Below are 15,780 nucleotides of genomic sequence, written 5' to 3' on the forward strand. Positions count from 1 at the left end.
TGAGCCAACAGCATGGTGTGCCCCAATGGTACCAGTTATAATGAAAAACGGAAAAATATGAATCTGTGTGGATCTTAAAAGACTTAATGAAACAGTTCTGAGTGAAAAATATATCCTCCCAAAAGCTGAAGACTTCTTTCCTAAAGTGAAAGAAACTACAGTATTCTCCAACCCAGATGCCTCGAGTGGATTCTGGGAAATTCCTTCAGTCAAATAAAAATGTTAAACTAAGTTATGAATACTTTTCCAACAGATGTCATCCAGTTAGAAAACCACCAGATCTAGAAACTGGCCACTGTGTTCATGTCAAACTGGATGGAGAAAAAGGATGGACAACTCCAGCTGTTGTAAAGAAAGGGAATGCAGTGCCCAGATCATATGTGCTGGAAGCTGATAGTGAAGAAAGTTCAACAGACATCATCAACATCTACAGCATTCCTCAGAAAGAACAACCAATGGAGCAGACTCAGCAGATGGCAGATGCAGAACAAGAAGACAGTAACAGACAGCAAGATGACCAAATGTTGTGTGTTCTGGCTGTATAATTAGAAAACCATAAGATGCAGAAACCCTTAACGGTCCCATCATACTGAACTTCAGCGATAGCCTGATAGTATAAATCAGTGGTTCTCATCCAAGGAGTATGCATACCCATGAGGGGACACAGACATCCTCCAGAGGGTATATCAACTCATCTATATATTTGCCTAGTTTTACAACAAGCTACATAAAAGCACTAATGAAGTCAGTACAAACTAAAATTTCATACGACTTGTTTATACTGCTCTATATACTATACCCTGAAATGTCAGTATTTATAGTCCAACTGATTTATTTTATATTGTAAAAATGAGACAGTAAGCAATTTTTCAGTAATAGTTTGCTGTGACATTTTTATATTTTTATGTCTGATTTTCTGTAGGCAAGTAGTTTTTTAGTGAGGTGAGACTTGGGGGTACGCAAGACAAATCAGACTCCTGCAAGGGGTGCAGTAGTCTGAAGAGGTTTGACAACCACTGGTGTAAATGGTTGGGAGGGACGCAGAACTGAAAGGTTCCAGGGGGTAGCCGTGTTAGTCTGTATATAGCAAAAACAACGAGAGTTCTGTAGCACTTTAAAGACTAACAAATTTAATTTCAGCCGGCATAAGCTTTGGTGAGCTTCAGCTCACTCAGACGCAGTTGGTAGAAATGATACAGCAAATAGGTAACATATTTAGTAGGCAACATATACATTATATATGTTGCCAATATTTGCTGGATCATTTCTACCAACTGCATCTGAGGAAGTGGGCTGAAGCTCACAAAACCTTATACCTGCTGAAATTAAATTTGTTAGTCTTTAAAGTGCTACAGAACTCTCGTTGTTTTTAGAACTGAAAAGGGGAGATTCAGCACAACTGTATTACATGGTTCCGGCAGTAGGTGGCGCATTTAAGGGTCTGATGGCGACACACCTGGGGGTTGTAACCAAGAGCTGTGATTATGTCCGATACAGGAGGGCGCCCGACACCCACCACAAGCCCACTCACGCTAGCAAGGCAACGTCAGCAACACTTCCGCCTCGGTAACCTGTCACGACCAAGCGTTCCACCAGTCCACAGCCATCCCTGAGCCACGTGACTCGGAGACTGACTTCCTTCTCGGGGCTCTCCATGAGCGCATGCGCTGTAAGTTTCCGTCCCTCCCGGCAGGAGGTCGTTTAATTGGCCGTCCTTTTATCTCCGCATGCGCTATGCGGCTGCTCTCTTCTGCGCAGGCGTTGAACGCCGTCTCCCAGTTTGGTGCATGCGCAGAGGGTGGGCCGCGCTGAGGCTGCCTCCTTCTTGTCGCCGCTGCCCTGGTTACTGCTAGCGGCGGCTGTGATGGCGGCCTGGTCGGGCTCGCTCCCCTCGGCGCTGCTGTTGCTGGTGGCGTTGGTGCTGCCCGGCGGCTCGCGGGGCTCAGATGCGGCCGGTGCGGGGGAGTCTCCGGGCGGGCCGGGCGCCGGGGAGCGGTTTAAGATCGAGGGCCGGGCGGTGGTGCCCGGGGTGAAGCCACAGGACTGGATCGCCGGGGCCCGGGTGCTGGTGGACGGGGAGGAGCACGTCGGCTTCCTCAAGTGAGCGGCGGCGGGGTTCGGGGAGAGGCCGGGCTGGGGGTGCGCTGCCGCCGCTTGCCTGGGTCAGCGATGTCGATAGTCCCCGGACAGCCGGCGGATCAGCCCTCCCCCATTCTCTGCGCAGCCTTTTCCCTGTGCTGACATGGGGGTGGCTGACAGAAGCCATCCCCTACGCCCCTCCCCCCCCACACACAGCGGCGTTGCACCCCTTTAGCGAGCGACGTGCCTTGGGGACTGGGCTGGGGAGCAGGAGCTGGGCAGACGCTCGCCTGGCTCCTGCCACAAACACCCCTCCCCGTCGGGGGGTCGCCTTACACTGGGCTGGCAGGAGAGCGCCCTGCTGAGCCGCCCTGAGCCCTCCAATCATCCTGGCTGGATCTGTGTCGCTCACCCATACTTGCCCCCTGCGGTTAATACTATAGGGTTGTGCATGAGCGCAGGCTGACTAGTACTCTTAAAACCCCTTTATTTAATAGCAGGAAAAACACACAGGATTATGGGCAGAGCAAAACAGATCACATTTCCCACTTGCCCAAGCTTGCCAGTGCCCCATGAGGCCAGCTACAGAGCCTTTGAAGGCAAGGGACAAAGGGAGCTGTCTTCTCTTGTTACACAGATGTTGTAATATAGACACCAAAAACTCTAGTACAAGTAGTCAGTCACGGTTGCAAAACTTCCACCCATGTATTTCTGGCAACCTGATTGTGATGCCATCAGTAATTCCAATGTAGCCTTTTTTCCCCCTAAACTGTGAATGGTATCTATTAAAATGTATAGGCCCATGCGCCTAATGTTGTCTCTGAATAACGATGATCAGGTGACATCACATGCATGAGTCTTTTTAAAAAAAAAAAAAAAAAAAAGTCGGTTATAATAATCTTGTATATTAAAGTATGATGGATCTTTATTTTATTTTCTCAGGACGGATGGAAGTTTTGTGGTTCATGATATACCTTCTGGATCCTATGTAGTAGAAATTATATCCCCAGCTTATAGGTTTGAACCAGTTCGAGTGGACATAACTTCAAAAGGCAAAATGAGGTGAACCCTTCAAGTTATTTCTGCATCAACCCATTGAAACAAATTGAATCTGCTGGTAGTGCAGTATTAGTGTTGCTTGAACACACTAGTTAGGACAGGACTGGTACTTCCATTTTAGACCATAAGTTTCAATTGTATATAACTTTTTCAAAAGTTATTTATAGATGGACATTTCTTAGCTTCAAAAGTTTAGCTTTATTTTGATTTTTTCCCCTCCCTTCCTATACTTGCAACTTTAACACGAGTGAATGGAAAAGATTAGGAAGAGTGTTGCTTCCTTTCACCACTTCAATAATTTATTGGGTGATAGTAGACAATGTGAAATAAAATCTGCCTCTAAAATCTCTACTTCTTTTCTTTTCTGAGAGGCTTCCTGAGGTCTCCTGAGATTCTTTTCTTTCCATTTTAGTCTGTATCCCATTTCTGTCTTTCTTGGTTACATTCTGTCTGAGTGAGGAAGATGGTGTCAGTCTCTGTCCCTGGAATCTGTCTGTGCCGTTTTGTTCATTCTCCTTCAGTCATCCTAAGGTAGTTTATTTGATGAATACACATCCTTATTCCAGGGGTGGAGCAAGCTGCTATGTTAGTATGGAGAATGAAGGGACACATGCTTGTTCCTAAAATCTGAAGTGCTCTTCCTAGACCACAGCACAGACCCTTGTACTGTTTGTGCTCACCTCATCCACAACAACTTTAGGTCTGTCCTTTGTGTGCCTTACTGTAGGGTGTCTTAATACACACCAATACACAACTGTACATTATTGTACACTATTTAACAAATAGTACAAAGGAATAACTATACTGTGCAATAAGAGGGATTTAATTTAACTATTAAGATGAAATAAACGTTTAAATAGCACTTTTTCTTTAATAGGTGTGTGTGTAGCATCTTTAACGTCACATGTTAAGTGATCATACAATGGAAAATCCTGTTATAAGTGATAAACACAAGAGGCAGAATAAAGGTGGCTATGGGAACTGTAATGGTTATTTTTCTGGCTTCTAAAAGATTAAAATATCAAATTGAACATTTCATTAGCTGAGTCTTTGCTTTAATTACTCCTGTCATCTGTCTTATTGGAATAACTCTCCATAATAGTTCAAGATTTTGTTACCGAACTTTGAAAACTTAAATCTACAACCTTTATTAGATGTCTCATCCTGTTAACAACTGTGACATATTTTACTTTTGAAAATTTAAAGCATTTTAAAAAAGGAATCCTATGTTGTGGTTGGGCTATCTTTGTTAGAAATAATTAGAATCTATGATACTCCAACTGAGGCTCAGGAGCCACAAGTGGCTCTTTAATGTGTCTCCTGGAGCTCTTTGCAGCACATAGCATATGGTATTAAAACACTGTGATTTAATTGTTAACCAATCAGGATGCTTTTACTATGTTATTAGTTGTAGTTGATAAAATATTACTTGGTCAATTATTTTGCCGTGAGAATAAAATATATATATTAAATAGTTATATAGAATGTAAACTAAATATTTCCCCTGTCATATTATTTAAATATGAATATAGAGTACTGTAGTAAATGAAACAATGAATTCACTCTATGTGGCTCTTTTGTGTAATGTTGATCACTAATTTGGCTCCTGAACCACTGAGGTCTGAGTATCACTGAATTAGATCATTCCAATATTTGTTCCTGTTGAATACCAGACTTGGAAATGAGCTTTGGTGAATTTAATTTATACATTTCCAGGCATGGGGTTAAGTAGGTTGTTCAGAAATTAACACTGTAATCCATATTTTATCTGACTTGTTCATGTGCAATTTGCACATGCTTTGTAGACATTTTATAGGGCTATGATAATCAGTACCCAGAAGAATGTGTTTTCAAACTTATATTTAACAAAGCAAGTTTACCAGTTAGTCAGTTACTGAGATCTCCATAACTCTTTTGAAGAAGAACTTGGAATCACAGCTGAATTTTTTCTGAAGCTTTATGCAATTTGTTGCATAGTGAGGTCAGCTGGTTAATGTTTTCTGCCCAGCACTAATAAGTTAACACAAATAATTCTTCACCAACCACTTCCCAATAAATGATTCTTCGGTTTCTGATCTTTTTTTCCTCCTTACCTGCCCACTTTAAATTTTATGTTCTACCATAACTGATAGTCTGCAATAAAGATTAGAGGGGATATTATTAGTGCATGGTATGATGGGTATTAGTTAGAGAGAGTAACATCTGGACAAATGTCTTCTTTGGTTCACATTGTCATGTAGCAGCTTGTTAAGTGTGTAGTCTTGTAACAAGCTTTGACTAGAGGGAATATTAAATATGGATCGGTCAAGTTAGAGGGGAGGGTTTTAAAAATGCTTTAATAATTACTCATACTTTTTCACTAGAGCAAGATATGTGAATTACATCAAAACGTCTGAAGTAGTCAGGTTGCCATACCCACTTCAGATGAAATCTTCTGGACCCCCTTCCTACTTCATAAAGAGAGAGTCTTGGGGATGGACAGACTTTCTAATGAATCCTATGGTATGTATACATGCAGCACACAAATCTATTTGCTGCTGGTTTGAGGTTTTACCTAAACATTTTTTAAGAGCGGATTTAGATTAGGGTCCATCCATAGCAGTTAGAGTCTAAGCAAAGATAAAAACATTCTTGGCACTTGTGGAAATAGAGAAAATACACAAACATTTTACAAAATTCAGTAAAACTAACTTGTTTTCAGAGACATTATCTATAGGATAAGAGGCACCTCTAGAGGTGAATGATCGCACCAGCTGAACAGCACTTGCAGGCTTATGGTTGTTGAAAAATGCTTATTACTAATTATTGGCTGAAGCCAGTGCAGTGGTGATGCAACATTGACTTAAAATGTCACCCCCTCATCCAGTATCAAGATTCTTTTACTGTTTTTAATAAGCATAACTGTACTTGCAAATAAAAAATACAGTTAATGAGTTTTCAGAGTAAAATATTAATCTCCTGTTGGCCCAAGCTGTCTGCTGTTTTCCCCATTAAAATCATTTGTCTAATGAAAGCATTATTTCTTTACTTTACACTTTTAATTGGAATATAAGTGAACATATTGTTAGATTTTAATGTGCAGAGAACAAAATCACAATCTAGGGGGAAATTGGAGGCAAAAATATAATGCATCTTAAACACTGAAGCATTTGGTTTTTTTTATTAAAATATGTTAAAGGAGTGCTATGGCTCTCTAGGTACCAATCTTTTCTTGTCTTGAACAATATCATGGTTGTAAATGTGCTTATTTTAATTTGATAGTCTTGTTTTTTAAACGGTCTTCAAATCAGAAGTATCAAAATACACTGCTCCTCTTAATGTCAGTCCCAAATATAAATAAAGCTGTGCATGTGCACTATGATCTGGATGCTTAGGTTCTACACTAATGGAGTTTTAAAAGAATTAAGACTTAGAACAGTCCCAGTGTAAGATTAGGAAACCCATAGCTTGTGCTTTAATGTCTGCTTCCACTACAAAGCACAAGTAACTGCAGTATAAAATTCTGTATATCTAATCTGGTGACTGCACAGTGTCTTGTTCTGAAACTAGTACTGAAAGTCTTAACAAAAATATTAACAAATAGTAACTGTTTATGCTCAGCTGTATTAGGATCTATGTACAGTACAAGTTTATCTGAGCATGCATGGTTACTGTTTGTTAATATTTTTGTTTAAGACTTCAAAACAAGTACAAGTTTCAAAACAAGACACTGGTCATATGTACAGTGTGAGAGAAAATAAATCTTTAGAGCATTATATTACAGCCTGGATTAATCATGACTAGTCTGGCAGGAAAAAGGACAAATCCCAACCAAAATCCTTTTGGATATTTGTAATGTCTCAGAGAGTCCCATGCTTCAGTTGAATATGAGGATACTCGGGTAAATACAGACACACTCATCATCACACATATGTTGCTGCTTTTGCTTCTCAAGGGGTTTAGACTGTAGATATAAAGTTAAGCTAATTAGTACTGTCTGGAGTACTTTTAGGCCTGCAGATCTTTACACAGGCAGTTCTTACTGAGTTATGACAAACATAACTGGGAAAAAGATGTGCTTCTAGAGCTTCAGGAATCCACTTCTCTTCTAAATTCATAGTCTCTAAAGAATCTGAGAATGCAACCACTTTTATATACTTGGCATGCAGTCTGATCTCATTCTTTCTAGTTTATTTAAATTCTTTGCAGTTCTGCTGAGAATTCTTAGTTATGTACCTCCCTAGTGACCTATAATGTAGCAATGTTTATCAATCAGACCAGTACATCCAATTCTGTGACTATCCTAAAATACTGAAATAACTTTTCAGGAAAATAAAGGGCATCCCTTTATTTGCTGCAGCACTGCTGCTGGGAATAAGAGCTGTGATTCCCTGAAACTCCATTTTGTTGGGTTGCTCTGACATGGAACAGGTCACAGATCCTAACGACACCTTTTCTTTAGAGGTGATCCGTACTAAAAATTGACATCTTTTTCTCTCCTACTTGCTTATTTTGTACCTTTTTACGATCTCTCAACTACAGTCCCTTTATTAGCCAACTTTTCACCTACATTAAAAGCTTCATGCCCAATGCGTGCACACCTCAAAAACGATGTAAGTAGGATCTGAGTTGACATCCATCCATCTCTTGGGCTTTCTTTCAGGTACATTTGAGGAGGTTAATATGATAGAATTTTGGGGGAAAGAACTATAATTTCATTTCAGTTTTTTCCCTTTAAATAAATGACAGATTTTTGGAGCTTTTTCTCCCCCTCTTCCACCCCCCCACCCCTCCCCACACACACCCATCCCGTGAGGCTATACCTACTGGAACTTCCCCGTGATCAGTTGCTTTTAAAATTCATGATGGTTTTTGTTGCTCTCCACACTCTTAGACTGTGTTGCTTTATTGTAGCAGTCAGGGTTGGAGGCTTTAATAATATTCCATTTGCAGCATTCTGTCCTCTGCCAATGAGTCACCAAGTTCAGAATTTAAACTGAAGTCTCTTGCTTGGCCCCTTATAGAACTACAAGATTACTGAGCCAAATCTTCAATAGTTAGGGAATTTGGATTTCAAGCTAAGAATGAATATTTACTCTCAGGTGTTCAATGTCAGATGTTTCCCTACTCACAAGTCTTCCTTAAAAAAAGTGGTATTTTTTAAAATACTTTGAACAATGACAAACTAAGGAAATGTTCTTTGAATTTCTCTCTTCTGTTTAGGTTATGATGATGGTTCTTCCATTACTGATATTTGTGTTGCTGCCTAAAGTTGTCAACACCAGTGATCCTGACATGAGACGGGTAAGTATGCTCAATAGTCAAAAACATTAGTGGATTCCAAATTTTAATAAACAATGGTAATGAGATGTTAAGTTACCAATAAGAAATACAACACAAACTGAAAGTTGCCTAATGGGACACACTAATGGACAGCTATATTTATTCAATGAAAACTAAGTTGCAAATATAGTTATTGGTTTCTAGTATTTCAGTCCTATAAGCCTGCACTTGGGGCAGAACACAGTTTAGTTAATTATGTACAGCTAAGAATTGTATTATAGTCTTATATTTTCCAGACCTTCTACAAAAAACAGTTAATGCCATACTCTTTCTCCAGCTAGTTGTCTTGTAAATCCTCTTCTAATTTTTACTCTTCACAGTTAAAATCAGGCATTGAAGACTCAACAAGGCTTACTTTTGTGGAATTTGTATAATATTTATAAACACCTCTAGATGTGTTGTAAGGCATAAGATTCAGTGTTCTTTTCCCCTCTTGTGCCTCCACCAAAAATGTGTGGTTTACTGAGCTATTAACTACTCCTAGTGTCACAATGGTGTTATGCTATGGAGCCTTAATGTAGCCAGTTATTTTTAAATGATCCTTATTTATTGTCCTTTTACCATGCAAAATGCCAAATAGCGGAAGGCTAGGACAAAATGGAGATTCAAGGTGTATACTAAATCTTTTCTACTATCTAGAAATGTTCATTGTCTGTCTTTGGGTGGCTGCTTCTTTTGGGAGTCAGTTGGTTCCAGCTCCTCTTTCTCAGAAACCACTGTCTTCAGTAGTACTTTACAGGTGTCCAGGCTGCTTTAAAGTGATACCTATTAAAAGAAAATCAGAAGGTGTTTAATGCCTCTGGTTTAACTTTGAGAGAAGCTAAAACTTGAAAGTAGACCAACTTCCTATGAAATGCTGTTGAACTAGGTTGAACTGTAGAGACTGTTTAAAAAAAATACATGAAAAAAACTATTGTTCTTTTTGAAGTACTTGCACTCATCCACTGCTCTGGACAGACAAGTTGCTCTCATCTTTTAGTTTTTATTAACTGGGTAATTTGGCTTGTTCATGAAAAATTCAAAATTGAAAGAATCGTGATTGCTATTGAGATGATCTTGGAGGAGTGGGAAAGAGTTAAATTTAAGAGCTAGAATAAAATGGAAAATGACATTGCATTAGGTGGTTACGTATTAAGCCCTGCAGTGTAGACCTAAAACTCATTATGAAAAAGGAGATTTTAATAAAAATATAGATCTAATATCAACAGGCTACCCAGCCAACTTTTGGTTAGTTCATACTTGAAAAACACTTGAAATTGTAAGAATTCTGAATGTTTGCATTGGCTTTCTGTCCCTCATGTTAAGGGCTGATATAGTAAAAATGTAACTAAAGAGTTATAGCGCTCTGAAAAAGCAGTTAATGTTTTATTAATAAAATACTTAATTTCCTTTTGTAAAAGAAGATTACTTGTTTCAGTCTTTCAAAATGAAAGGATATTTATGCTAAACCAACTAAAGCTATGTTAAATACATAAGAATGGCCATATGGGGTCAGACTACTAGTCCATCTAGCCCAGTATCCTATCTTCCAACAGTGGCCAATGCCGGGTGCTTTGGAGGGAATGAACAGAACAGGTAATCATCAAGTGATCCATCCCCTGTTGCCCATTCCCAGCTTCTGGCAAAGCACAGATGGATAAACATCCTCACATTAAGATCCATTTCTGCAAATAGAAAAGGAGTCAGACATAAAGGTAGTGAATAAGAGCTGTAAACTAGCAGTTCAGTAACTGGTAGCTATGGGTACATCTATACTGCCAAAAAAACCCCAAACACAGTAGGTAGTCTCAAAGCCCAGATCAGCTGACTTAGGATCATGCTATAGGACTAAAAATAACAGTGTAGACTTTCCCATTGGGACTAGAGCCCAAGCTCTGAAACCCAGTGAGGGGGGAGGCTCTCAGAGTTTATGCTCCAGCCCAAGCGGGAATGTTCCACGGGTATTTTTAGCCCTGTAGCTTGAGCCCAAGTCAGTTGACCCAGGCTCTGAGACTTGCTGCCATGGGGTGTTTTGCAATGTAGATGTACCCTATGTAAGAAATTTTAAAAATTTCTGCTAGATGTGTGGTAAATACTAGTTTTTTCTAAACCTTTGGCAAACTTGCCAAATCTGCAAAATTTAAAAATATGTAAAATCCAGAAGAGGACACTGATTTTAAAATCTACATACGAGCTTAAATCTTAAAATAGTGTTATAGACTCATAGACTCTAAGGTCAGAAGGGACCAATCTGATCATCCAGTCCGACCAATGCTGGCCAAAGAACCTCACCCACCCACACTGTTATGCAGAGGATCAGTGTATCTTAGCTACAATTAACTTTGAAAAATGGATAGTTTTTATATAACAAGTATCTGCCCTGTAAGGCTACTTGAGACATGGTTGCCTTGTGTATACTGGTGCTTTTTATATTTTTTAAGTTTCTTTGTGTAGTTGGGGGTTTGGCTGTGGTTGCACAAATAAATTATTTTTATAGTGATGTGCTCACTAGAGAACTACTGCATAGCAACACAATAGGGGAAATTGCAAAGCTACTTAATGTGCCTTTCAGAAACAGCCTTAAATAGTCATGAGTTTACACTTAGATTGTCTAATTTTTTGTGTGCAGGAAATGGAGCAGTCAATGAATATGCTAAATTCCAACCACGAACTGCCTGATGTCTCTGAGTTCATGACCAGACTTTTCTCTTCAAAATCTTCCAGCAAGTCTGGCAGTGGGAGCAGTAAAGCTGGGAAAAGTGGTGCTGGAAAAAGGAGGTAGTTGTTTCTTCCTCCTGGACCTGAGTTTGCACAACTGCTTTTGTGTGGTATCATCTGTATGGGTCTTGGAAGTTCAAAACACCACTACTGTAAACTTGATCCAACATGAAAATTGATCTGCTACAACTGTTATATGTGATGTAGCTTTTTAGCCTATTTAAGCTGTTTTGTACTTGGCAGTAAGCAGAGGAGGACATGGCTTCAATCTCGCATCTGTATAAGGTCAATATTGATGATACTGAATTAATTATATTGCTCTGTAGAGAATTACATTAAAGAAATTAAATTATATGATGTGCTATATGTTAATAAGTTTTAGTCACTAGACAAAATCTCGCTATATGTAAAAACATTTGATTTCAAAGAAAGAGCTCTATATATCCTCTAAGTGCATAAAGTTTCTCCCTTTGGAAACTGAGTGATTTGAGCTTACCGAGGAAACAACTGGCTTTGCCAGCTAGAAGTACGTGAACTGGATATCCTATGTATATGAGTTACATTATTTTATATGCATGTTTTCTGGCTGCCAAAATCCTATTTAATAAGGTTAGTTTGAGTGAAATAGTAGTGCATGGCTTTTTCGATTTCATTTTACTTCATTTTTCTTTCATCATCTAGCAGCTGCCACAAAACTTCAGTGCAAGAACAGGCAAGCATCCTTTTCCAAAACTGCTCATGACCTCTGTCAAGTTACTCATGGATCTCAATAGCCATACAGTAAGAGGAATGCAGCTCAGGTTCATCCAGTTACACTGAATGCCTCATCTCTGAAACATACATGGTTTTTATCAGTTCTTAACTGTATGTGCTACTAGTCTGTCTAGGAGTCAAACACGGGGCAAATACTTTTAAAGTTATTTAGGTTTACTCCCACTTAAATCAACTTTTAAAACTGTTTAAATCAAACTCAATAATAGAACATAGATTGCGTTATATGGTAAATGGAACTACATGCTGTCATTTATTGGCAACATTCTACTTTTTCATCCTGCTTAGTAGGCTGTACTAGAATCACTCATTCATTTGATCTGAATGAAAGAACAGAATCTTCTCAAGCTGCTCAGTGTTAAGTGAATTTTAAAGGTGATTTAATACAGATGCAGTAAACAGTTGATTATTGTCCTCTCAGTGAACATTCGTAGAATTAAAATTATAGGAACACTTGCTTACATCCGTGATTAGTGGCTCTATGTGTAAACATTTTTGAGCTTTTATAAGGAATAATTGTTTCAGGGTGAAACAAACATTTAGAGTGTCCCAAATATTTTAATGTAATTAAAGAGCTCAACAATGTAGCTTATTCTTAAAATACCAGTTTCAGTTGATTGTTCTTTTGCTTTTATAATTCAGCTTTTTCTCATTGCTTGCTAATATCATAAGCAATGGAACCCATACACCATAAACACAACTATTTAAAATGTGACTACTATACAACTGAAGTAAAATTAATCCTGATATTCATATATCTTCTGAGGTTTAATAGCCATTTTCCAAACTGCCAGCCCATAAATATTTTATGACGAGACTTACCAGTACAATACCATATTATATACCGTGATGGATGCTATAACATAGCCAAACTGAGGCTTAAAGTGGAAATCACTCTTTTCAACTGTATTTGGAATAAGAGGGCTGATTAAACATTAAGTTCATTCTTTCCATCTGTCCACACACGCGTTAAAGATTAGATTTTAATAAACTTAAAACTTAAGCAGCCAAAAGGCAGCATAAAGGGAAAATATCAATTATCTTATTACGGTACCTTTATAACTGACTAGAAACTAATATATACTTGTTCAATCTATATATTTTGACATACATGATGAAGTTAACACTTAAGGTGTGGGAGGGGAAGTAAGCAGCTGGATCTTTCTGACAACCATAAAAAAGCTTGTAGCATTTCAAAAGTAAATTTTGGTTAATGTGTTTTCTTACATATGAGGAATAGTCTAACTCTACTAACAAAGAATGTTGCTGAAGTGAGGCTTTATCTGCTTCCCAAAATCACGTTGCTTATATAAGAGCCAACCTGTACTATTTTAGGTCACTTGTTACAACACTACCTTACTAAAGGACTTATCAGCATACCATAGAGCAGCGGTTCTCAACCTTTTTTTCCCTGAGTACCACTCGGGCCAGGTACAGTCGGGTGAATACCACTCGGGGGGAAAAAAAAGGGAGGGGCTTGCGGCGGGGTTTCGCGGTGGTGGCGGGAGGGATTTCCAGCGGGGTTTCGCGGCGGCAGGGAGAGACGGGCGGCGGGGTTTTGCGGCGGAAACAATACCCGCTACCAAAACCCTTCCGCCGTTTCCCCATTTTCGGCGGCGGAGTTTCGCAAGGGTGGGTGGGAGGGCCCATCCGGCGGTGGCGGATTCAGCGCCGCGCGTACCACCCAGCCCTCTGGTAAGTACCACCGGTGGTACGCGTACCACCGGTTGAGAACCGCTGCCATAGAGTTTGTTCTCTAAGTGTAGCAAACCTCTGACCATGGAGAAGAGGGCAATTACCATGGTATTTCTCCCCCGATGTACAAATTATGATTTGATAAGTTTAGCCTTTTCTCTGACAGCATAATCGTATGGCAGTTAAATCCCATTAATTGTTATTTTAATTGCACTTAGTACAGTAATTGATATTTATAGACAAATAACCCTTCTGTAATGATTGAGTACATAGAACATTTCCAGATGATCTACTTTCATAATGTCTAATGGTCTCAATATCATGTGAAAGGAGGGAATTCATTTCTTAAGGGGGAAGTGAAGTCTTAAGTAGCTAAAACTAAGGCCCTGAGTACAGCATAGTAAATATAGTGGCATAATTCAGGTGAAACCTGGAAAGCAGAATATGAATGCCTTACCTTCCACCTCCTCAGAGACTGAGTCACCTGTCTTCTTTTGGTGAGACTCCTTTTAGTTGTAGTTTCCTTTTGAAGACCGATTCAGGCTCAGTATACCAAAAAACAGCAATGATACTATGTGGCATTGTTTCCTCATCCCCATAGGTGAGGGCATATGTCCATAGTTTGAGAATCTGGTGTGCAGAACTATCCTTGGGGTGCTGCTGACCTAGTCCAGATCACAGCAGTGGCAAATAATGGTTTGGTTTTTTTCCATCTCCAGTTGGTGGTATTTACTGTCAGATGGGGTTCTAGCCACAGTGTCTGTCACCTTCTGCATTGACTACTGTAACATACTTTACTTGGGGCTGGCCATAAAGATCATCTGACAGAAGCTCATTCCATAGCTATAGAGCCTCTACCCAGAATACCTTTCTCCTGCACAGTATACTGCTAGTATAATGTATGATCTGTAGCTCTTGCCTGTCCATTTCAGGGTCATTTACAAATCCTTGAATAGACTGTGACCCTGCCATCTCAGGGACTGCTTTTCACTCCATACCCCCAGAATAATAGCTGTTTTCAATGAGAATACTTGAACTAACAACACAGGGTGCACCTGGCAGCAGCAGGGGTGGAGGTTCAGTGGATATGGTACGTGTTTCTATCAGATTATTCTTACCATCTTCAGAACATGCTGTAAATTCCGTCATCTCTCTCATTTAGGCATCTTCTGAATGACCCTTCTGAGCAGTTGGATGGAAGAAGAGAAGGGAGAGCTATGCTGCTGTTAGGGCCCATTCCATCTACTGCACACACTTATGTAGGACAATCTGGGTGTTACTGTGATGGGTGATTTAGGGTATGTCTGCACTCACGGCAGCAAATTCACCACCACCAGATTTCCGCTCAATCAATCCCAGAGAATCAGTGGAGATGCACTCAATCGATCCGGAAGTCAACTGAATAAATCCACCCCCGAAAAAAAATTAACGCTTCATTGACGGGAGGGCAATTCCCGTCGGCACAGCATAGTGGGAACACCGCTCTAACTAGAATTTAGGAAGTCGACAGGAGATACACAAGCTACTCTACAAAGCTTGCGTATCTCCTGTCGACTGGCACTGAATTTTGTGGCAAGTGAAGACCAGGCCTCAGACACTTTAAAATAATTTTGCCAAAGATGTCACCAGTGATCTTTCTGTTATCTAGATGGGGGGAGAAATTTAATTTTCAAAATTGAGTTTTACATTGTGTGTTAAATAATTTGTCGCCCCTCCCCCCTCCCCCTCCCCCCTCCCACCACCTAATCTGTAAAATAGGGATGATAATGCATGCCTATCTCCCAGGGATGTTCTCAAGATCAACTACTAATTTTATCAAAGAGAAAGGATAGAATGAAATTAAGATAGAGATGTGAGAAGAGGACTGAGATTCATGAGATAAGTGTTCTGGACTTTGCCACAGACTTTCTCTGTGGACCAGCCACATAATATTTCTGTTTCAGATCCTACTCTGTAAAATATAGATAATTTCCCCTTACCTCACAGGAGTGTTGAGGATAAATTCATTAATGAATATGAAGTTCTCAAAGAGTATAGGGAAGAGCAACATAGAAAAGCCTATAAATATAGGGTCAGTTTCTCAGGCAACTTTTATATAGCACTTTACGCATTCCAAGTACCGTAGAACCTCAGAGTTACGAACACCTCGGGAATGGA

At 39.7% G+C, this 15,780-nt stretch overlaps 1 protein-coding gene across 1 annotated transcript; it reads left to right on the forward strand.

Moving 5' to 3' along the window:
- Window positions 1-1,777: 1,777 nt before the first annotated feature.
- On the forward strand, window positions 1,778-11,511 carry EMC7 (ER membrane protein complex subunit 7). Its single transcript, XM_067558026.1, has 5 exons — window positions 1,778-2,100; window positions 3,022-3,141; window positions 5,502-5,640; window positions 8,341-8,421; window positions 11,069-11,511. Exons 1-5 carry the CDS (start codon window positions 1,865-1,867, stop codon window positions 11,219-11,221), a joined length of 729 nt encoding a protein of 242 aa, XP_067414127.1. The 5' UTR covers window positions 1,778-1,864; the 3' UTR covers window positions 11,222-11,511.
- The last annotated feature ends 4,269 nt before the right edge of the window (window positions 11,512-15,780 follow it).

The sequence above is a fragment of the Emydura macquarii genome, unplaced genomic scaffold, assembly GCF_026122565.2.
Source record: "Emydura macquarii macquarii isolate MOO-44397 ecotype Brisbane River unplaced genomic scaffold, CSIRO-AGI_Emac_v2 contig_1876, whole genome shotgun sequence".
NCBI classification, from domain to species: Eukaryota; Metazoa; Chordata; order Testudines; family Chelidae; genus Emydura; species Emydura macquarii.

What these genes read in the sequence shown, in the direction of transcription:
- EMC7 (XM_067558026.1), top strand. Translation starts at nt 1,865, where the DNA reads ATGGCGGCCTGGTCGGGCTCGCTCCCCTCGGCGCTGCTGTTGCTGGTG. An exon ending in GAGCACGTCGGCTTCCTCAA is followed by an intron (nt 2,101 to 3,021) that starts GTGAGCGGCGGC and finishes TTATTTTCTCAG; the next exon opens with GACGGATGGAAGTTTTGTGG. An exon ending in ACTTTCTAATGAATCCTATG is followed by an intron (nt 5,641 to 8,340) that starts GTATGTATACAT and finishes TCTTCTGTTTAG; the next exon opens with GTTATGATGATGGTTCTTCC.